Source organism: Dendropsophus ebraccatus, chromosome 8 (genome assembly GCF_027789765.1).
Source record: "Dendropsophus ebraccatus isolate aDenEbr1 chromosome 8, aDenEbr1.pat, whole genome shotgun sequence".
In the NCBI taxonomy this organism is placed as follows: Eukaryota; Metazoa; Chordata; class Amphibia; order Anura; family Hylidae; genus Dendropsophus; species Dendropsophus ebraccatus.
Window position 1 is genome coordinate 2,297,057 of NC_091461.1, and position 24,741 is coordinate 2,321,797.

Here is a 24,741-nt window from a genome sequence, read left to right on the forward strand (position 1 = left end):
CATGGCTACTATGTGGGGCACTATATGGGGGCATAGGCTACTATGTGGGGCACTATATGGGGCATTGGATACTATGTGGGGCACTATATGGGGCATTGCTACTATGTGGGGCTCTATATGGGGGCATTGGATACTATGTGGGGCACTATATGGGGCATTGGATACTATGTGGGGCACTATATGGGGGATTGGCTACTATATGGGGCACTATATGGGGGCATTGGCTACTATGTGGGGCTCTATATGGGGGCATTGGATACTATGTGGGGCACTATATGGGGCATTGGATACTATGTGGGGCACTATATGGGGGATTGGCTACTATATGGGGCACTATATGGGGGCATTGGCTACTATGTGGGGCTCTATATGGGGGCATTGGATACTATGTGGGGCACTATATGGGGCATTGGATACTATGTGGGGCACTATATGGGGGATTGGATTCTATGTGGGGGATTGGATACTATGTGGGGCACTATGTGGGGGATTGGATTCTATGTGGGGCACTATGTGAGGATTGGATACTATGTTGGTCACTATATGGGGGCATTGGATACTATGTGGGGCACTATGTGGGGGATTGGATACTATGTGGGGCACTATGTGGGGGATTGGATACTATGTGGGGCACTATATGGGGGCATTGGATACTATGTGTGGCACTATTGGGGGGATTGAATACTATGTGGGGCACTATAATGGGGGATTGGATACCATATAGGGCATTTTTGGCGGGATTGGATACTGTATAGGGCACTATTCAGTCAGCAGCATGTGGTGACTGTAGGGGAGTGGCTATGGAGGGTTGATATAGGGGCGTGGCTATGGAGGGTTGCTATGGGGGTGTGGCTATGGAGGGTCGCTATGGGGGCGTGGCTATTGGGACCGCGGCGCACATGTCCCTCTTTGCTCTTTGCAAAAGTTGGGAGGTATGTATACTGTATGAGGACAGTACTGTATATAATGTATGAGGACGGTACTGTATATACTGTATGAGGACGGTACTGTATATAGTGTATGAGGACTGTACTGTATATACTGTATGAGGACGGGTACTGTATATACTGTATGAGGACGGTACTGTATATACTGTATGAGGCCGGTACTGTATATAGTGTATGAGGCCGGTACTGTATATACTGTATGAGGACTGTACTGTATATACTGTATGAGGCCGGTACTGTATATACTGTGTATAAGGCCGGTACCGTATATAGTGTATGAGGACGTACTGTATATATTGTATGAGGACTGTACTGTATATACTGTATGAGGCCGGTACTGTATATAATGTATGAGGACGGTACTGTATATACTGTATGAGGACTGTACTGTATATAATGTATGAGGACTGTACTGTATATAGTGTATGAGGACGGTACTGTATATACTGTATGAGGACGGTACTGTATATAGTGTGTGAGGACGGTACTGTATATATTGTATGAGGACGGTACTGTATATACTGTATGAGGACGGGTACTGTATATACTGTATGAGGACGGGTACTGTATATACTGTATGAGGACTGTACTGTATATACTGTATGAGGACGGGTACTGTATATACTGTATTAGCAGGGTACTGTATATACTGTATGAGGACGGGTACTGTATATACTGTATGAGGACGGGTACTGTATATACTGTATTAGCAGGGTACTGTATATACTGTATGAGGACGGTACTGTATATAGTGTATGAGGACTGTACTGTATATAATGTATGAGGACGGTACTGTATATACTGTATGAGGACGGTACTGTATATACTGTGTGAGGACGGTACTGTATATACTGTATGAGGACTGTACTGTATATAGTGTGTGAGGACGGTACTGTATATACTGTATGAGGCAGGTACTGTATATACTGTATGAGGACGGTACTGTATATACTGTATGAGGCCGGTACTGTATATACTGTGTATAAGGACTGTACTGTATATACTGTATGAGGACGGTACTGTATATACTGTATGAGGCCGGTACTGTATATACTGTGTGAGGACGGTACTGTATATACTGTATTAGCAGGGTACTGTATATACTGTATGAGGACGGTACTGTATATACTGTATTAGCCAGGTACTGTATGAGGCAGGTACTGTATATACTGTATGAGGACGGTACTGTATATACTGTATGAGGACTGTACTGTATATACTGTATGAGGCCGGTACTGTATATACTGTATGAGGACTGTACTGTATATACTGTATGAGGCCGGTACTGTATATACTGTATGAGGCCGGTACTGTATATACTGTATGAGGACGGGTACTGTATATACTGTATGAGGACTGTACTGTATATACTGTATGAGGCCGGTACTGTATATACTGTATGAGGACTGTACTGTATATACTGTGTGAGGACTGTACTGTATATACTGTATGAGGACGGTACTGTATATACTGTATGAGGCCGGTACTGTATATAGTGTATGAGGACGGTACTGTATATACTGTATGAGGACTGTACTGTATATACTGTATGAGGACGGTACTGTATATACTGTATGAGGCCGGTACTGTATATAGTGTATGAGGACGGTACTGTATATACTGTATGAGGACGGTACTGTATATACTGTATGAGGACGGTACTGTATATACTGTATGAGGCCGGTACTGTATATAGTGTATGAGGACTGTACTGTATATACTGTATGAGGACTGTACTGTATATACTGTATGAGGACGGTACTGTATATACTGTATGAGGCCGGTACTGTATATAGTGTATGAGGACGGTACTGTATATACTGTATGAGGACGGTACTGTATATACTGTATGAGGACGGTACTGTATATACTGTATTAGCCGGGTACTGTATATACTGTATGAGGACTGTACTGTATATACTGTGTGAGGACGGTACTGTATATACTGTATTAGCCAGGTACTGTATGAGGCCGGTACTGTATATACTATATGAGGACAGTACTGTATATAATGTATTAGCCGGGTACTGTATATACTGTATTAGCCGGGTACTGTATATACTGTATGAGGACGGTACTGTATATACTGTATTAGCCGGGTACTGTATATACTGTATTAGCTGGGTACTGTATATACTATATGAGGACGGTACTGTATATACTGTATTAGCCGGGTACTGTATATACTGTATTAGCTGGGTACTGTATATACTATATGAGGACGGTACTGTATATACTGTATTAGCCGGGTACTGTATATACTGTATGAGTACTGTACTGTATATACTGTATGAGGACGGTACTGTATATACTGTATTAGCCAGGTACTGTATGAGGCCGGTACTGTATATAATGTATGAGGACTGTACTGTATATACTGTATGAGGACGGTACTGTATATAGTGTATGAGGCCGGTACTGTATATACTGTATAAGGACGGTACTGTATATACTATATGAGGATGGTACTGTATATACTGTATGAGGCCGGTACTGTATATAATGTATGAGGATGGTACTGTATATACTGTATGAGGCCGGTACTGTATATAATGTATGAGGACGGTACTGTATATACTATATGAGGACGGTACTGTATATACTGTATGAGGCCGGTACTGTATATAATGTATGAGGATGGTACTGTATATACTGTATGAGGCCGGTACTGTATATAATGTATGAGGACGGTACTGTATATACTATATGAGGCCGGTACTGTATATACTGTGTGAGGACTGTACTGTATATACTGTATGAGGACGGTACTGTATATAATGTATTAGCCAGGTACTGTATGAGGCCGGTACTGTATATAATGTATGAGGACGGTACTGTATATACTATATGAGGACGGTACTGTATTAGCCGGGTACTGTATATACTGTATTAGCCGGGTACTGTATATACTGTATGAGGACGGGTACTGTATATACTGTATGAGGACTGTACTGTATATACTGTATGAGGCCGGTACTGTATATACTGTATGAGGCCGGTACTGTATATACTGTATGAGGACGGGTACTGTATATACTGTATGAGGACTGTACTGTACATACTGTATGAGGACTGTACTGTATATACTGTATGAGGACGGTACTGTATATACTGTATGAGGACGGTACTGTATATACTGTATGAGGACGGTACTGTATATACTGTATGAGGCCGGTACTGTATATACTGTATGAGGACGGTACTGTATATACTGTATGAGGACGGTACAGTATATACTGTATGAGGACTGTACTGTATATACTGTATGAGGACGGTACTGTATATACTGTATGAGGACGGTACTGTATATACTGTATGAGGCCGGTACTGTATATACTGTATGAGGACTGTACTGTATATACTGTGTGAGGACTGTACTGTATATAGTGTATGAGGACTGTACTGTATATACTGTATGAGGCCGGTACTGTATATAGTGTATGAGGACGGTACTGTATATACTGTATGAGGCCGGTACTGTATATACTGTATGAGGACGGTACTGTATATACTGTATGAGGCCGGTACTGTATATAGTGTATGAGGACTGTACTGTATATACTGTATGAGGACTGTACTGTATATACTGTATGAGGACGGTACTGTATATACTGTATGAGGCCGGTACTGTATATAGTGTATGAGGACGGTACTGTATATACTGTATGAGGACGGTACTGTATATACTGTATGAGGACGGTACTGTATATACTGTATTAGCCAGGTACTGTATATACTGTATGAGGACTGTACTGTATATACTGTGTGAGGACGGTACTGTATATACTGTATTAGCCAGGTACTGTATGAGGCCGGTACTGTATATACTATATGAGGCCGGTACTGTATATAATGTATTAGCCGGGTACTGTATATACTGTATTAGCCGGGTACTGTATATACTGTATGAGGACGGTACTGTATATACTGTATTAGCCGGGTACTGTATATACTGTATTAGCTGGGTACTGTATATACTATATGAGGACGGTACTGTATATACTGTATTAGCCGGGTACTGTATATACTGTATTAGCTGGGTACTGTATATACTATATGAGGACGGTACTGTATATACTGTATTAGCCGGGTACTGTATATACTGTATGAGTACTGTACTGTATATACTGTATGAGGACGGTACTGTATATACTGTATTAGCCAGGTACTGTATGAGGCCGGTACTGTATATAATGTATGAGGACTGTACTGTATATACTGTATGAGGACGGTACTGTATATAGTGTATGAGGCCGGTACTGTATATACTGTATAAGGCAGGTACTATATGAGGACGGTACTGTATATACTATATGAGGATGGTACTGTATATACTGTATGAGGATGGTACTGTATATACTGTGTGAGGACTGTACTGTATATACTGTATGAGGACGGTACTGTATATAATGTATTAGCCAGGTACTGTATGAGGCCGGTACTGTATATAATGTATGAGGACGGTACTGTATTAGCCGGGTACTGTATATACTGTATTAGCCGGGTACTGTATATACTGTATGAGGACGGTACTGTATATACTGTATTAGCCGGGTACTGTATATACTGTATTAGCTGGGTACTGTATATACTATATGAGGACGGTACTGTATATACTGTATTAGCCGGGTACTGTATATACTGTATGAGGACGGCACTGTATATACTGTATGAGGACGGTACTGTATATACTGTATTAGCTGGGTGCTGTATATACTGTATTAGCCGGGTACTGTATATACTGTATGAGGCCGGTACTGTATATACTGTATTAGCCGGGTACTGTATATACTGTATGAGGACGGGTACTGTATATACTGTATGAGGCCGGTACTGTATATACTGTATGAGGCCGGTACTGTATATACTGTATGAGGACTGTACTGTATATAGTGTATGAGGCCGGTACTGTATATAGTGTATGAGGACTGTACTGTATATACTGTATGAGGACGGTACTGTATATACTATAGGAGGATGGTACTGTATATACTGTATGAGGACGGTACTGTATATACTGTATGAGGACGGTACTGTATATAATGTATTAGCCAGGTACTGTATGAGGCCGGTACTGTATATAATGTATGAGGACGGTACTGTATATACTATATGAGGACGGTACTGTATATACTGTATTAGCCGGGTACTGTATATACTGTATGAGGACGGTACTGTATATACTGTATTAGCCGGGTACTGTATATACTGTATTAGCTGGGTACTGTATATACTATATGAGGATGGTACTGTATATACTGTATTAGCCGGGTACTGTATATACTGTATGAGGCGGGTACTGTATGAGGCTGGTACTGTATATACTGTATTAGCCGGGCACTATATGAGGACAGTACTGTATAATACTCACCATATACGTTTTCTCTCTTCCAGGTATAACATCGGGGGTCCCACCAACTCCATCCCGGCCGTCTGCTCCTACTTCTTTGATGTGGAGACCCCGGTACTGCTGGATAAGGTCTACAGCCGGACCACCGACACTGTGACCGATGTGTGGACTCTGCCCAAGATAGCAGGTAAGGGGGGACACTAGATGGCGCCACCAGGCCGGATCTTCCCTTGGCTCCTCTTCCCGCATGGAGAAAATGGTGTAAAAAGTATAAACTCCATGTAAGCTGCCAAATAATACGGCTACGTATAGAGACACCGCCCCCACAGTGCCGCCCCCATAATACATACCGCCATCTAATACAGCTCTACAGTGTATAATACATAATACATACCGCCATCCAATACTGCTCTATAGTGTATAATACCGCCATCTAATACTGCTCTACAGTGTATAATACATAATACATACCGCCATCCAATACTGCTCTACAGTGTATAATACCGCCATCTAATACTGCTCTACAGTGTATAATACATACCGCCATCCAATACTGCTCTATAGTGTATAATACCGCCATCCAATACTGCTCTACAGTGTATAATACCGCCATCTAATACTGCTCTACAGTGTATAATACATACCGCCATCTAATACTGCTCTGCAGTGTATAATACATACCACCATCTAATACTGCTCTGCAGTGTATAATACATACCGCCATCTAATACTGCTCTACAGTGTATAATACATACCGCCATCTAATACTGCTCTACAGTGTATTATACATACCGCCATCTAATACTGCTCTACAGTGTATAATACATAATACATACCACCATCTAATACTGCTCTACAGTGTATAATACATACCGCCATCTAATACTGCTCTACAGTGTATAATACCGCCATCTAATACTGCTCTACAGTGTATAATACATACCGCCATCTAATACTGCTCTGCAGTGTATAATACATACCGCCATCTAATACTGCTCTACAGTGTATAATACCGCCATCTAATACTGCTCTACAGTGTATAATACATACCGCCATCTAATACTGCTCTACAGTGTATAATACCGCCATCTAATACTGCTCTACAGTGTATAATACCGCCATCTAATACTGCTCTGCAGTGTATAATACATACCGCCATCTAATACTGCTCTACAGTGTATAATACCGCCATCTAATACTGCTCTTTAGTGTATAATACATACCGCCATCTAATACTGCTCTATAGTGCATAATACATACCGCCATCTAATACTGCTCTACAGCTCTACAGTGTATAATACATAATACATACCGCCATCTAATACTGCTCTACAGTGTATAATGCATACCGCCATCTAATACTGCTCTATAGTGTATAATACATAATACATACCGCCATCTAATACTGCTCTATAGTGTATAATACATAATACATACCGCCATCTAATACTGCCCTTACACAGAATGAGGGGCGGTGCTCCATAGTGTAATGAGATCCGGTGACGGTATATATGGAAGTATCACAGAGAGGACATAGGAGAATGGCAGCGGCTTACTCCTCTCCTGATCAGCACCATAGACTCCTCCTCTCCCAGATGAGGCCGCCGCCGCCGCACGGCCAGGGATAGACAGCAGACATTAAAGTTATTTATGAAAACGACACGTTCCGAGAGCGCTCTGACTGACACCAGAAAGAGACTGTGTGGTGGGCGCTGGCCAGATGGTGCTGTGTGACGCCATTACTGGGGTGGTTGGTCGGGGAATAGCTCATCCAGGTGTTATGCTGTTGTGATGTCAGTGCCGGTTGGGCACACAGGTATGGGGGCACACCTGCTTTAATTTTAGGGAGGTTGGCTATACCCTTTCCCCTGTGGTCCGTGACCTGCTGGGCTGTGAGGGGGTCCCTTGGGTACTTATTGCCCTACAGTGTCAGGTGACCCGTCCGATGAGGGTGACACAAGGCCTGGACTTTGCTACCCGAGTTCAGTAGAGTGGCCAAATTTTCCTGTTTACACCTGCGCTGCAAGATAGAGTACGTAGGCTTCTAGTAACCTTGCTCTATCCGGATCAGTTTCTCTTGTTATCAGGATACTGTCCTGCACTTTTAGACGGGTTCTCGGCGTGGGTTGGGGTCTCTCTGACTGGTCCTCTCCTTGGAGTAGCTTAACACTGCATAGTGTATAGAAGTGCTGCTGTCAATAAACTGGTGTCTGCGCCTCCCGCGTGGGTCCGTTCACTACAACACCTCAGACTACACTTTGAACTAGGTGTGGAGTGGGGACCTGGCAAAGCCAGGGCCCAGCAGGACTACAGCAGGGACCAACTTGTCCTGTGTCTTCTCTCTACCAAGACTTTGGTAAGACTCCTAAGTGTGGGTGTATACTTCCTCTTCCCATGTGACAACTTCCTACAGGAGGTGTAATGTCCCCTGTGAGTGGTGGAGAAGAAAGCATAGAAAGAAAGAGCGGTCTCATTGGTGCACAGATCACAACACCCAATAACCCTTTAGTTACCTGCAGCTGTGCAATATACAAGTTCAGTTACATACAATAGCGACATCTTGTGGCAAAACATAGGGACTGCTTCATTACCACAGTTACTTGAAGTACAGACTTTTGCGCCACAGCCAGACCGGTCTGGAAACGTGTCATATCTTGTATCACATGTTTTTATAAATTATGTTAATGTTGGCGGTCTATTCCTGGCTCCTTGGCCCTGTGCCCGGCATCCTGGGGTGGGAGTGGAGGAGTTTGTCTATTGTTCTTAGGCAAGGAAGCCGCCATCAGTTCTGTCTGGCAGCGGCTTTCTTCTCACTCCCTATTCAGAACAGGCGATATGTTAGGAAGTAGAATTACCCACCACTAGTGAGCGGTATATGGCGGTGCATTCTTAGGAGGTGGACTGCAGTGCTGTGTGTGCTCTATATGTTACAGCTATAAGGACACATTATCTGTATACAGCATACTGTATGGGCACTATATGGCAGTGGTATGGTGGTGCTGTGTGCCGGGGTAGCCTGTGTGGTGTCATGGTGGTCAGGAGCGGTGCTGGAACCACCACCAGGCCCGGACTGGTAATCTGGCAAGGCGGGCAAATGCCTGATGGGCTGGCCAGATTACCAGGCCGTGGGCCGCATAATCGAAAAAAAAAAAAAAAAAAAAAAAAACACCGCTGCGGCCCGCCAGCCGGGCCGAGGTGAGCGGGATGTGGTGGAAGGAGGGGGCTGTGGTGGCGGGAGGGGGCTGTGGTGGCGGGAGGGGGCTGTGGTGGCATGTCTCCGCCCCGCCTGATCCCCCCTGAAGTGCTGGCACGTCTGCAGCCACCTCCACCAGGCCCCCAGCGGTGACGTCACTTCCCTGACGCGCCGCTGAGGACCTGGAGGAGAGAGAAGAGAGGTTACTGCTGGCGCCGCCGTCGTGGACCGAAGACGAGGAGGACGAAGCTGCTGGGGAGCGAGGTGAGGTGAGAATGTTTTTTTTGTTTTTTTTTTAACTCCTTCACATGTGGCCACACAGGGCATACAGGGGGGCTATTCTATATGGGAGGGGGATGCACGGGGAGGCTATTCTATATGGGAGGGGGATGCAGGGGGGCTATTCTATATGGGGGGGATGCAGGGGGGGCTATTCTATATGGGAGGGGGATGCAGGGGGGGCTATTCTATATGGGGGGGATGCAGGGGGAGGCTATTCTATATGGGGGGGATGCAGGGGGGGCTATTCTATAGGGGGGGGGGGGATGCAGGGGGGGCTATTCTATATGGGGGGGATGCAGGGGGGGCTATTCTATATGGAAGGGGGATGCAGGGGGGCTATTCTATATGGGAGGGGGATGCACGGGAGGCTATTCTATATGGGAGGGGGATGCAGGGGGGCTATTCTATATGGGGGGGATACAGGGGGGGCTATTCTATATGGGAGGGGGATGCAGGGGGGGCTATTCTATATTGGGGGGGATGCAGGGGGAGGCTATTCTATATGGGGGGGGGATACAGGGGGGGCTATTCTATATGGGAGGGGGATGCAGGGGGGGCTATTCTATATGGGGGGGATGCAGGGGGGGCTATTCTATATGGGAGGGGGATGCACGGGGAGGCTATTCTATATGGGAGGGGGATGCAGGGGGGGCTATTCTATATTGGGGGGATGCAGGGTGGGCTATTCTATATGGGGGGGATGCAGGGGGGGCTATTCTATATGGGGGGGATGCAGGGGGGGCTATTCTATATGGGGGGGATGCAGGGGGGGCTATTCTATATGGGGGGGATGCAGGGGGGGCTATTCTATATGGGAGGGGGATGCAGGGGGGGCTATTCTATATGGGGGGGATGCAGGGGGGCTATTCTATATGGGAGGGATGCAGGGGGGCTATTCTATATGGGAGGGGGGATGCACGGGGAGGCTATTCTATATGGGAGGGGGATGCAGGGGGGGCTATTCTATATGGGGGGGATGCAGGGGGCTATTCTATATTGGGGGGATGCAGGGGGGCTATTCTATATGGGGGATGCAGGGGGGGGCTATTCTATATGGGGGGGATGCAGGGGGCTATTCTATATGGGGGGATGCAGGGGGGCTATTCTATATGGGGGGGATGCAGGGGGGCTATTCTATATGGGAGGGGGATGCACGGGGAGGCTATTCTATATGGGAGGGGGATGCAGGGGGGCTATTCTATATGGGGGGGATGCAGGGTGGGCTATTCTATATGGGGGGGATGCAGGGGGGCTATTCTATATGGGAGGGGGATGCACGGGGAGGCTATTCTATATGGGAGGGGGATGCAGGGGGGCTATTCTATATGGGAGGGGGATGCAGGGGGGCTATTCTATATGGGGGGGATGCAGGGGGGGGGCTATTCTATATGGGAGGGGGATGCAGGGGGGGCTATTCTATATGGGAGGGGGATGCACGGGGAGGCTATTCTATATGGGAGGGGGATGCACGGGGGCTATTCTATATGGGAGGGGGGATGCACGGGGGGGCTATTCTATATGGGAGGGGGATGCAGGGGGGCTATTCTATATGGGAGGGGGATGCAGGGGGGGCTATTCTATATGGGAGGGGGATGCACGGGGAGGCTATTCTATATGGGAGGGGGATGCAGGGGGGTATTCTATACAGGAGGGGGTGCAGGGGGCTATTCTATATGGGGGGGATGCAGGGGGGGCTATTCTATATGGGAGGCGGATGCAGGGGGGCTATTCTATATGGAAGGGGGATGCAGGGGGCTATTCTATATGGGAGGGGGATGCACGGGGGGGGCTATTCCTATAGGGAGGGGGATGCAGGGGGGGCTATTCTATATGGGAGGGGGATGCACGGGGAGGCTATTCTATATGGGGGGGATGCAGGGGGGGCTATTCTATATGGGAGGCGGATGCAGGGGGGCTATTCTATATGGAAGGGGGATGCAGGGGGGCTATTCTATATGGGAGGGGGATGCACGGGGGGCTATTCTATATGGGAGGGGGATGCAGGGGGGCTATTCTATATGGGAGGGGGATGCAGGGGGGGCTATTCTATATGGGAGGGGGATGCAGAGTGGACTATTCTATATGGGAGGGGGATGCAGGGGGCATCTATATGGGAGGGGGATGCAGGGGGGCTATTCTATATGGGAGGGGGATGCACGGGGAGGCTATTCTATATGGGAGGGGGATGCAGAGTGGACTATTCTATATGGGAGGGGGATGCAGGGGGCTATTCTATATGGGAGGGGGATGCAGGGGGGCTATTCTATATGGGAGGGGGATGCAGGGGGGGCTATTCTATATGGGAGGGGGATGCAGGGGGGGGGCTATTCTATATGGGAGGGGGATGATGGGCGGCTATTCTATATGGGAGGGGGATGCACGGGGAGGCTATTCTATATGGGGGATGCAGGGGGGGCTATTCTATATGGGGGGGATGCAGGGGGGGCTATTCTATATGGGGGGGATGCAGGGGGGGCTATTCTATATGGGAGGGGGATGCAGGGGGGGCTATTCTATATGGGAAGGGGATGCAGGGGGGCTATTCTATATGGGAAGGGGATGCAGGGGGGCTATTCTATATGGGGGATGCAGGGGGGCTATTCTATATGGGGGATGCAGGGGGGCTATTCTATATGGTGGAATGTACAGCAGGGGGGCTATTCTATATGGTGGAATGTACAGCAGGGGGGCTATTCTATATGGGGGGATGTACAGCAGGGGGGCTATTCTATATAGGGAGATGTACAGCAGGGGGGCTATTCTATATGGGGGGATGTACAGCAGGGGGGCTATTCTATATGGGGGGGATGTATAGATGAGGATGTTGCTGGAGCATGAAGCCTAAAATGTCTGTCTGTCAGATCCCATGGAGAGGAGTCCTGGCCAGAGAAGCCTTCCTGATGGCCGGAGCCGGATGGAGAAGAAAAGGAAAAGTGTATGTCTCGTCATGCAGAGAAGACGCCTACTGTGAGTCACTGAATGTAACTGCACTATAATCACTTATAAGGTCTGCAGAACCTTTATACAGCTGGGATCTACCTCAGTATCTGGGGGTCACACTCCAGCCCTCCAGGTGTTGCAAAACTACAATTCCCATCATGCTTTAGCTGACCAGGCATGATGGGATCTGTAGTTCTGTAACAGATGGAGAGCCGGAGTGTGACACCTGTGTTCTCTGGTCACTGCTTTGGGAGAATATTGGTCTTTATATAGTGGCTGTTATTTGGTACCAGTATAGTGGTATTATCCAGTCACCGTATGCTGAGAGTAGTGGGCATGGTGTGATGGTATAGTGGTATTATCCAGTCACCGTATGGTGAGGGTAGTGGGCATGGTGTGATGGTATAGTGGTATTATCCAGTCACTGTATGCTGCGGGCAGTGGGCATGGTGTGATGGTATAGTGGTATTATCCAGTCACTGTATGCTGAGGGTAGTGGGCATGGTGTGATGGTATAGTGGTATTATCCAGTCACCGTATGCTGAGGGAAGTGGGCATGGTGTGATGGTATAGTGGTATTATCCAGTCACCGTATGCTGAGGGTAGTGGGCATGGTGTGATGGTATAGTGGTATTATCCAGTCACCGTATGCTGAGGGTAGTGGGCATGGTGTGATGGTATAGTGGTATTATCCAGTCACCGTATGCTGAGAGTAGTGGGCATGGTGTGATGGTATAGTGGTATTATCCAGTCACCGTATGGTGAGGGTAGTGGGCATGGTGTGATGGTATAGTGGTATTATCCAGTCACCGTATGGTGAGGGTAGTGGGCATGGTGTGATGGTATAGTGGTATCCAGTCACCGTACGGTGAGGGTAGTGGGCATGGTGTGATGGTATAGTGGTATTATCCAGTCACTGTATGGTGGGAGTAGTGGGTATGGTGTGATGGTATAGTGGTATTATCCAGTCACTGTATGCTGAGGGTAGTGGGCATGGTGTGATGGTATAGTGGTATTATCCAGTCACTGTATGCTGAGGGTAGTGGGCATGGTGTGATGGTATAGTGGTATTATCCAGTCACCGTATGCTGAGGGTAGTGGGCATGGTGTGATGGTATAGTGGTATTATCCAGTCACTGTATGCTGAGGGTAGTGGGCATGGTGTGATGGTATAGTGGTATTATCCAGTCACCGTATGCTGAGGGTAGTGGGCATGGTGTGATGGTATAGTGGTATCCAGTCACTGTACGGTGAGGGTAGTGGGCATGGTGTGATGGTATAGTGGTATTATCCAGTCACCGTACGGTGAGGGTAGTGGGCATGGTGTGATGGTATAGTGGTATTATCCAGTCACCGTATGCTGAGGGTGGTGGGCATGGTGTGATGGTATAGTGGTATTATCCAGTCACCGTATGCTGAGGGTAGTGGGCATGGTGTGATGGTATAGTGGTATTATCCAGTCACCGTATGGTGAGGGTAGTGGGCATGGTGTGATGGTATAGTGGTATTATCCAGTCACCGTATGGTGAGGGTAGTGGGCATGGTGTGATGGTATAGTGGTATTATCCAGTCACCGTATGGTGAGGGTAGTGGGTATGGTGTGATGGTATAGTGGTATTATCCAGTCACTCTATGCTGAGGGTAGTGGGCATGGTGTGATGGTATAGTGGTATTATCCAGTCACCGTATGCTGAGGGTAGTGGGCATGGTGTGATGGTATAGTGGTATTATCCAGTCACCGTATGCTGAGGGTAGTGGGCATGGTGTGATGGTATAGTGGTATTATCAAGTCACCGTATGGTGAGAGTAGTGGGCATGGTGTGATGGTATAGTGGTATTATCCAGTCACCGTATGGTGAGGGTAGTGGGCATGGTGTGGTGGTATAGTGGTATTATCCAGTCACCGTATGCTGAGGGTAGTGGGCATGGTGTGATGGTATAGTGGTATTATCCAGTCACCGTATGCTGAGGGTAGTGGGCATGGTGTGATGGTATAGTGGTATTATCCAGTCACCGTATGCTGAGGGTAGTGGGCATGGTGTGATGGTATAGTGGTATTATCCAGTCACTGTATGCTGCGGGCAGTGGGCATGGTGTGGTGGTATAATGGTATTATCCAGTCACCGTATGCTGAGGGTAGTGGGCATGGTGTGATGGTATAGTGGTATTATCCAGTCACCGTATGCTGAGGGTAGTGGGCATGGTGTGATGGTATAGTGGTATTATCCAGTCACCGTATGCTGAGGGTAGTGGGCATGGTGTGGTGGTATAGTGGTATTATCCAGTCACCGTATGCTGAGGGTAGTGGGCATGGTGTGATGGTATTACTCGTACTATTGGTAATATTAGTGTTTTATATAGTGGATTGTATTCAGTCACAGTGTAGCGGTGTTATTCATTATGTGGTGGTAATGGCTCATGGTGTGGTGATATTATTTGTTACTTATATACTGGTAGTATTGGAATATTGGTGGGTGTGCGTAGTAACAGTATGGCAGTAACGTGTACAGTATGGGGACATTTGCTTCCTGGTGTTATTAGCTATGAGAGTATCATGCACAGAAAATTCTTACCTATGTTACCATTATATATCCTTCAATTTGTCCTGGGGCCCTACTTATACCTGAGACTACTATACCAGCACTACATGTATACAAAAAAAGAGGAGAGATAGGAGATAGGAGATAGGAGATAGGAGAAGGTGGCCATGTTTTTCTCCTATAAAGGGAATCTGTGAGGTCTGTACCAGGTCTCGGGCTGTAGATCTCGGCAGACAGGTGTGAGGAGATATTACTGACCTTTAGTCCAGTATAAACTTATATAATTGTCCTTTTCATTTCCAACTAAAGTTTCACAGCAGCAGCAGCAGCACCCTATAGGTCCATCAGTCAGAGCAGGAAGGGGCGGGGCAGAAGGTGCTGCTGTGGCTCCACCTCTTTGACACTTGAGCTGGTAATGAAAAGAATGATATAGAAGTTTACACTGGACTAAAGGTCCAGTCCCTGACCTGTACGCTGGGATCTACAGCTGTGCACCTGGTATAGACCCCACAGGTTCCCTTTAAGGGCACGTTCACACCTAATCCATTGCGATTTTGATGCTTCTGATTTAATCAGTTGAAATAAACACATAAATATGTTGCATCAAATCCACAGCAGATTATGTTATAGCATTATTTTTAGGTGCTGGTGGTGGGTTCACATGCTTAAAGGAGTAGTGGGGACATGGCTAAATGAAGCAGAATTTGCTACAGCGCGTATTTTACACCGCTATCTGTGATATGGTATGTGGGCTGCTGGGGTTTAATTGCCATGGCTGATTTTAAGTCCCAGTCCGGCCCTGACCACCACCACCCCGCACATACGGAGATGGAGAGAGGATGGTAGCCCAGGTGCAGGTGTGAGTGCCGGTGCGATGAGCCCAGCGCTAACCAGAGGTATAGTTTACTGAGAAAGTCAGTGCAGTACAGTGTGACAGTGGTAGCATCAGTGTAAGAGCAGGTGCAGGTGGTAAGGAGAAGAAGCTGTAGTGTAAAGCAGAGAGTAGGGAGGAGTCTCAGGCCTCTGTGATAGTAGTAGTAGTGGTGATGATGCTCTACCAGGGATAATGATGATAGTGGTAGTAGTAGTAGTGATAGTGGTAGTAGTGATAGTAGTAGTAGTAGTAGTGATAGTGGTAGTGGTAGTAGTAGTAGTAGTGATGCTCTACCAGGGATAGTGTGTAGTGGAGAACACTTGGACTCACGTTTAGATATGTTATCGGACCACAGTGTGTCCTAACAAGTTCACCGAGTGCCAGGTTGGGCAGTACGAGCCCTCGGTCACTAGGAGTAGCAGACTTTCCAAGACTTCCTGGAGAGCTGGATGTTACAATAGGATACTTGAGCTTTTTCCTGCTATTTGTCCTTCTGGGGTCAGTACCTATCTGTGGGGTTACTGCCCTATATCTTTAAAAGGACCCCGACGTGGACAAGGTCACCCTCAGAGGACCCCGGCGTGGACAAGGTCACCCTCAGAGGACCCCGGCGTGGACAAGGTCATCCTCAGAGGAGCCCGGCGTGGACAAGGTCATCCTCAGAGGAACCCGGCGTGGACAAGGTCATCCTCAGAGGAACCCGGAGTGGACAAGATGATCCTCAGAGGAACCCGGAGTAGACAAGATGATCCTCAGAGGACGTCTTTCCCTCGGAAGGTTTCTAGCACCCGCAGCAGGTTACTTGCATAGGAGAATCTGTTCATGCTTTTAAGGTCCCTGACAAGGGTTCTGTTCTAAGCCAGTCCCGGCTTCACTGCAGCAGGAACACTGCAGTGCGATACCTGAGAGATACTTTACTCAGGTATAATGAAAACTTACCAGACGCCGTACTGGGACAATACATACTCCCCCACTTGACATAGGCCATCCTTAGCATAACACCAGAAGGTGAGCACAGCATGGGTTACTTCAATAAGGCAATATGACAGTGATACGGTGGTACTATAAGAACACATTATCTGTATACAGCATACTGTATGGGCACTTTATGGCAGTGATATTGTGGAACAATAAGGACATATCTGTATACAGTATAATATATTGGCTCTATATGGCAGTGATATTTGGTGGCACTATAAGGATGTATTATCTGGATACAGCATACTGTATGGGCACTATATGGCAGTGATATATGGTGGCACTATAAGGACACATTATCTGTATACAGCATACTGTATAGGAACTATGTGGCAGTGAAATGGTGGCACTCTAAGGACACATTATCTGTATACAGCATACTGTATGGACACTATATGGCAGTGATATATGGTGGCACTATAAGGATGCATTATCTGTATACAGCATTCTGTATGGACACTATATGGCAGTGATATATGGTGGCACTATAATCATGTATTATCTGGATACAGCATTCTGTATGGACACTATATGGCAGTGATATATGGTGGCACTATAATCATGTATTATCTGGATACAGCATACTGTATGGGCACTATGTGGCAGTGGAATGGTGGCACTATAATCATGTATTATCTGTATACAGCATACTGTATGGGCACTATATGGCAGTGGAATGGTGGCACTATAAGGATGTATTATCTGGATACAGCATACTGTATGAGCACTATATGGCAGTGGTATGATGGCACTCTATGGTGGTATAATAGTGCAGAGGGATTCCATCTTGTGTGTTTTCTGCTCTTCTGCAGGTGTGTCATACGGCTCCACCAAGCCCCTCATCGTGCTGACCAGCTCTGTGACCGAGGGGGCCGCCGAGGAGTTTGTCTACATAATGAAGCGGCTGGGAAGGGCGTACATCATAGGAGAGAAGACCAGCGGCGGCTGCCAGCCCCCCCAGACCTATCACGTGGATGACACCCACCTCTACCTGACCATCCCCACAACACGCTCAGCCATAGGAGAGGCCAAAGATTCCTGGGAAGGGAAAGGGGTCCTCCCCGACCTGGAGGTCCCAGCGGAGACAGCGCTGCAGCGAGCCAAGCAGATCCTGGCCTCCCAGCTACACCGCAGTAGTTAAAAGATGGGGGGGCTTATTATTTGTGGGGAGGGGGGATTATTGTGTACATTGCACTCTATATACCGCACATTACACTGAAGTATATACACAGTATAGATCCGGCCTCGTAGGTAGATGTCAGACCCAATAGTTCTAAGCATTCTGTATGTAACATTACCTGATGGATGGTGACTATGCGTCCCACCCAGACGAGAAACACTCAGCCAGTGATGTGAATGACCCCCAGAAGACCCCCAGACCACCAAGGCGTGAAGCCTCCTACAGTCTGTGCTGACAAGGGATCCCCATCTGTGGTCCTGAGAATGGGGGTCTCCAATGACAACAGAGTGGTGGTCACACATCTGCACTACTCATATTCTATAGGAGCTGGTGAAGATAGCCGAGGACAGGAGCCGCCATAGAAAAGCCGAGGACAGGAGCCGCCATAGATAGCCGAGGACAGGAGCCGCCATAGAAAAGCCGAGGACAGGAGCCGCCATAGATAGCCGAGGACAGGAGCGCCCATAGATAGCCGAGGACAGGAGCCACCATAGATAGCCGAGGACAGGAGCCGCCATAGAAAAGCCGAGGACAGGAGCCGCCATAGATAGCAGAGGACAGGAGCCGCCATAGAAAAGCCGAGGACAGGAGCCGCCATAGATAGCAGAGGACAGGAGCCGCCATAGATAGCAGAGGACAGGAGCCGCCATAGATAGCAGAGGACAGGAGCCGCCATAGATAGCCGAGGACAGGAGCCGCCATAGATAGCCGAGGACAGGAGCCGCCATAGATAGCCGAGGACAGGAGCCGCCATGGATAGCCGAGGACAGGAGCCGCCATAGAGTACAGCGTTCAGCTATTGCTGGATTTGTAGCGCCCAGATGCGACCACTGCACCACTCACTGGAGACTCGATCCTCCATGATCAGACATGTGTTCCTGAGCAACGTAGAACTTGGATCATGGGATAACCCTATAATGTATCACTGTCATAGAAAAAACATTGACCCTTTCATAGAGACATCTCAACAGGTTCGATCAGTGAGGGTCTGTGTGTGACCCCCACCAATGGCAGGTCCTGGGTCCTCGGGGGTGGGGGGGTTCTCGGGGGCGGGCACTTACTTTCCATTCATCTGTCTTCATGTTCATCTCAAGCTTTTTCTGGAGAAACATTTTTTTTCCAATAAAAATTATGTTTCAAATAAATAGCAGAAGTCTTTGTTTTAAATATTTTCACGGAGACCCTCGGCATGTATCGGAGGCCTCATACACATGACACGGTGTATGTACACAGGAGGTCGGAGGCCTCCGACACATGACACGCTGTATGTACACAGGAGGTCGGAGGCCTCATACACATGACACGGTGTATGTAGAGAGGAGGTCGGAGGCCTCCTACACATGACACGCTGTATGTACACAGGAGGTCGGAGGCCTCATACACATGACACGGTGTATGTAGAGAGGAGGTCGGAGGCCTCATACACATGACACGCTGTATGTAGAGAGGAGGTCGGAGGCCTCATACACATGACACGCTGTATGTAGTACACAGGAGGTCGGAGGCCTCATACACATGACACGCTGTATGTAGAGAGGAGGTCGGAGGCCTCATACACATGACAAGCTGTATGTAGAGAGGAGGTCGGAGGCCTCATACACATGACACGCTGTATGTAGAGAGGAGGTCGGAGGCCTCATACACATGACAAGCTGTATGTAGAGAGGAGGTCGGAGGCCTCATACACATGACATGCTGTATGTACACAGGAGGCCTCATACACATGACACGCTGTATGTAGAGAGGAGGTCGGAGGCCTCATACACATGACACGCTGTATGTAGAGAGGAGGTCGGAGGCCTCATACACATGACAAGCTGTATGTAGAGAGGAGGTCGGAGGCCTCCTACACATGACACGCTGTATGTAGAGAGGAGGTCGGAGGCCTCATACACATGACAAGCTGTATGTAGAGAGGAGGTCGGAGGCCTCATACACATGACACGCTGTATGTAGAGAGGAGGTCGGAGGCCTCATACACATGTATGTACAGAGGAGGCCAGAAACCTCATACACAGAATAGGTAGAGGCTTGAGGCCTTGGATTCTGGTTTAGTTGGTTTCTTTATGTTCGGTTAGAATGGAGATGACACACTGATATAATAACAAAGAGATAGGGGTGCACTTACTGTACTTTTGATGCAGGTACCTGTGTCCCGCCCTATAGTTGCCAGGTCTTGTGTATATACTGCTCCTCACACTATGGAGGTATATATAGTCAGGGCCCGAGGGTTAATATGACTGCTGGGTCACATGTAAGGAGGTGGAGGTCACATGACACCACCACAGGCAGCTTTAAAGGGGTTATCCAGTGCTACAAAAACATGGGCACTTTCTTCCGGAGACAGCCCCTCTCTTGTCTCCAGCTTGGGCGGGGTTTTGCTGCTCAGTTCCATTGATGTGAATGGAGCTTAATTGCAAACCGCAGCTGAACTGGAGACGAGAGTCGTGTTGTCTCTGAAAGAAAGTGGCCATGTTTTTGTAGCACTGGAGTACCCCTTTAAGGTGAAGTGAGCTCTGGGGGAGGTTAGGAGCTCTTTCGGGTTAGGACCAATCACTGTAAAAACTTACTCCACCTCCCTCCCCCTGTCTAGGGGAGTGAGAACATGTCCAGCATTGGTGCTGGTCCTCATACCAAGCCTAAAGGGCCTATTCCACGGGTCGTTAAGAGGAGCAAACAAGCGCTGTCAGCGCTCGTTTGCTCCTCGTTCCCCGCTCGCTGCCGCCGCTATTCAACGTGTCTGCAGCGAGTGGGGGAGTGCGGGAGGGGCGGCGGGGAGCTGCGGGGGGGCTGCCCGGGTGATCGCTGATCGTCCGGGCAGCCCATAGGATATAGCAGCGTCTGCTGCCGACGCTCCTATTCAACGGAGCGACAGCAGCAGATCGTTGCTATATCAGTCGCTTGTTTTTCAACATGTTGAAAAACAAGCGACTGCAACGATCAGCTGACATGAACGATGTCGGCTGATCGTTGCACTCTATTCCACGGGACGATTATCGTCTGTAGCGGCCGATATCGGCCGAATACGGACGATAATCGTTCCGTGGAATAGGGCCTTAAGGCCTCACCACCAAACCTAAGGCCTTACCACTTAGCCTAAGGCCTCACCACCAAACCTATGGCCTTACCACCTAGCCTAAGGATTCACCACCAAACCTAAGGCCTCACCACCAAACCTAAGGCCTCACCACCTAGCCTAAGGATTCACCACCAAACCTAAGGCCTCACCACCAAACCTAAGGCCTCACCACCTAGCCTAAGGATTCACCACCAAACCTAAGGCCTCACCACCTAGCCTAAGGCCTCACCACCAAACCTAAGGCCTCACCACCTAGCCTAAGGCCTCACCACCAAACCTAAGGCCTCACCACCAAACCTAAGGCCTCACCACCTAGCCTAAGGCCTCACCACCAAAGCTATGGCCTCACCACCAAACCTAAGGCCTCACCACCTAGCCTAAGGATTCACCACCAAACCTAAGGCCTCACCACCTAGCCTAAGGCCTCACCACCTAGCCTAAGGATTCACCACCAAACCTAAGGCCTCACCACCAAACCTAAGGCCTCACCACCAAACCTAAGGCCTCACCACCAAACCTAAGGCCTCACCACCTAGCCTAAGGCCTCACCACCTAGCCTAAGGCCTCACCACCAAACCTAAGGCCTCACCACCAAACCTAAGGCCTCACCACCAAACCTAAGGCCTCACCACCAAACCTAAGGCCTCACCACCAAACCTAAGGCCTCACCACCAAACCTAAGGCCTCACCACCAAATCTAAGGCCTCACCACCAAGCCTAAGGCCTCACCACCAAACCTAAGGCCTCACCACCAAGCCTAAGGCATCACCACCTAGCCTAAGGCCCCGCACCGAGCCTAGAGATGACACCTGGTAAAGTAATACTACAGCAGCCTCACCCACAGCCTGCTCCAGTAGTCCCCAGGCAGGTAACTGTGGCCGCTCAGGAGATCTTAGTTGGCGTCAGTCAGAGGTGACGCCCAGTGTCTACACGTCACAACCATCCCTTCTGTGTACGGCTTTCAGTTGGGAGCCTGCCGCAACCTCAACCGTAAGTAAAAGTCATAAAAATACACCGCACCACAGGGCGCCAATTCTACAAGGGTTTGCTACAACAGAGAGTGAGATAAATGGACTGCCTAGCAACAACATCGCCCCCCAACAACATCGCCCCCCAACAACATCGCCCCAGCAACATGCCCCCCCCCCCCCCCCGCAACATGGCCCGAGGAAAACGCATCAGTGTCTTTACTGTGCACAAAAATGTGACATCACCGAGGTACTACAACACCCAGCTGCCTCCAGCCCCACCATGTGACATCACCGAGGTACTACAACACCCAGCTGCCTCCAGCCCCACCATGTGACATCACTGAGGTACTACAACACCCAGCTGCCTCCCCCCCCACCATGTGACATCACTGAGGTACTACAACACCCAGCTGCCTCCCCCCCCACCATGTGACATCACTGAGGTACTACAACACCCAGCTGCCTCCCCCCCCACCATGTGACATCACCGAGGTACTACAACACCCAGCTGCCTCCCCCCCACCATGTGACATCACTGAGGTACTACAACACCCAGCTGCCTCCCTCCCACCATGTGACATCACTGAGGTACTACAACACCCAGCTGCCTCCCCCCCCCACCATGTGACATCAGTGAGGTACTACAACACCCAGCTGCCTCCCCCCCCACCATGTGACATTACTGAGGTACTACAACACCCAGCTGCCTCCCTCCCACCATGTGACATCACTGAGGTACTACAACACCCAGCTGCCTCCCCCCCCCACCATGTGACATCACTGAGGTACTACAACACCCAGCTGCCTCCCCCCCCACCATGTGACATCACTGAGGTACTACAACACCCAGCTGCCTCCCCCCCCACCATGTGACATCACTGAGGTACTACAACACCCAGCTGCCTCCCCCCCCCACCATGTGACATTACTGAGGTACTACAACACCCAGCTGCCTCCCCCCCCACCATGTGACATCACTGAGGTACTACAACACCCAGCTGCCTCCCCCCCCCCACCATGTGACATCACTGAGGTACTACAACACCCAGCTGCCTCCCCCCCCCCACCATGTGACATCACTGAGGTACTACAACACCCAGCTGCCTCCCCCCCCCACCATGTGACATCACTGAGGTACTACAACAACTAGCTGCCTCCTGGGTCACCGCACACCCTACATTATAGTAGTTATCTATCCCTGTGTGACACCACCATCACACTGACCACAGATGAGGAAGTCGATGGAGATCCCCTTGAAGATATTCTGGTTTATTAGATGAACAGGGTTTAGGGTTACACATGAGTATATCTGGCGGAATCACAGATCATGTGACCACATCTATACAGGGAATTGTCTGTGTAAACTCCTCCCACATATACAGACCACGCCCCCTTGACACTTGCAGTGCCCCTGTTCACAGCTCCATCAGTGCGATCCTATTGTGTCATTAGAGGGTCTACGGAGTATGGGGAATGTACCGGCTCCATCAGCAGCGGGGGTCACCTGTAATACATCATCCATCATACGCTCATAGATGAGACGGTAATACATCATCCATCATACGCTCATAGATGAGACGGTAATACATCATCCATCATACACTCATAGATGAGGCGGTAATACATCATCCATCATACACTCATAGATGAGGCGGTAATACATCATCCATCATACACTCATAGATGAGGCGGTAATACATCATCCATCATACGCTCATAGATGAGGCGGTAATACATCATCCATCATACGCTCATAGATGAGACGGTAATACATCATCCATCATACGCTCATAGATGAGACGGTAATACATCATCCATCATACGCTCATAGATGAGGCGGTAATACATCATCCATCATACGCTCATAGATGAGGCGGTAATACATCATCCATCATACGCTCATAGATGAGGCGGTAATACATCATCCATCATACGCTCATAGATGAGGCGGTAATACATCATCCATCATACGCTCATAGATGAGGCGGTAATACATCATCCATCATACGCTCATAGATGAGGCGGTAATACATCATCCATCATATGCTCATAGATGAGGCGGTAATACATCATCCATCATACACTCACTCATAGATGAGGCGGTAATACATCATCCATCATATGCTCATAGATGAGGCGGTAATACATCATCCATCATACACTCACTCATAGATGAGGCGGTAATACATCATCCATCATATTGAAAGAGCGAAAACAAGGCTTTCAGATGAATGTAAAAATTTAATTTGCATATAACAAGTAAATTACATGTATCAATTAAAAACACAATAGCAAAAAAGAAAAGAATAAAATAGTGTCCTACAAACACACTGTTAATAATAATAGTTTATAAGGATTGGAAAAGTACCATATTCTCTAGAGTCAATGGAGCTATTATTTCTATTAT

General features: G+C 48.2%; 1 protein-coding gene across 1 annotated transcript in view; it reads left to right on the top strand.

The window, feature by feature from the left end:
* Positions 1-19,061, top strand: part of RBP3 (retinol binding protein 3) — a 64,999-nt gene extending 45,938 nt beyond the window's left edge. The window contains exons 5-6 of the mRNA XM_069979792.1: positions 6,342-6,484; positions 17,917-19,061. Of these exons, the coding sequence (XP_069835893.1) occupies positions 6,342-6,484; positions 17,917-18,245 (472 nt within the window). The 3' untranslated portion in view covers positions 18,246-19,061. The remainder of the gene's footprint in view (positions 1-6,341; positions 6,485-17,916) is intronic.
* Positions 19,062-24,741: the final 5,680 nt, after the last annotated feature.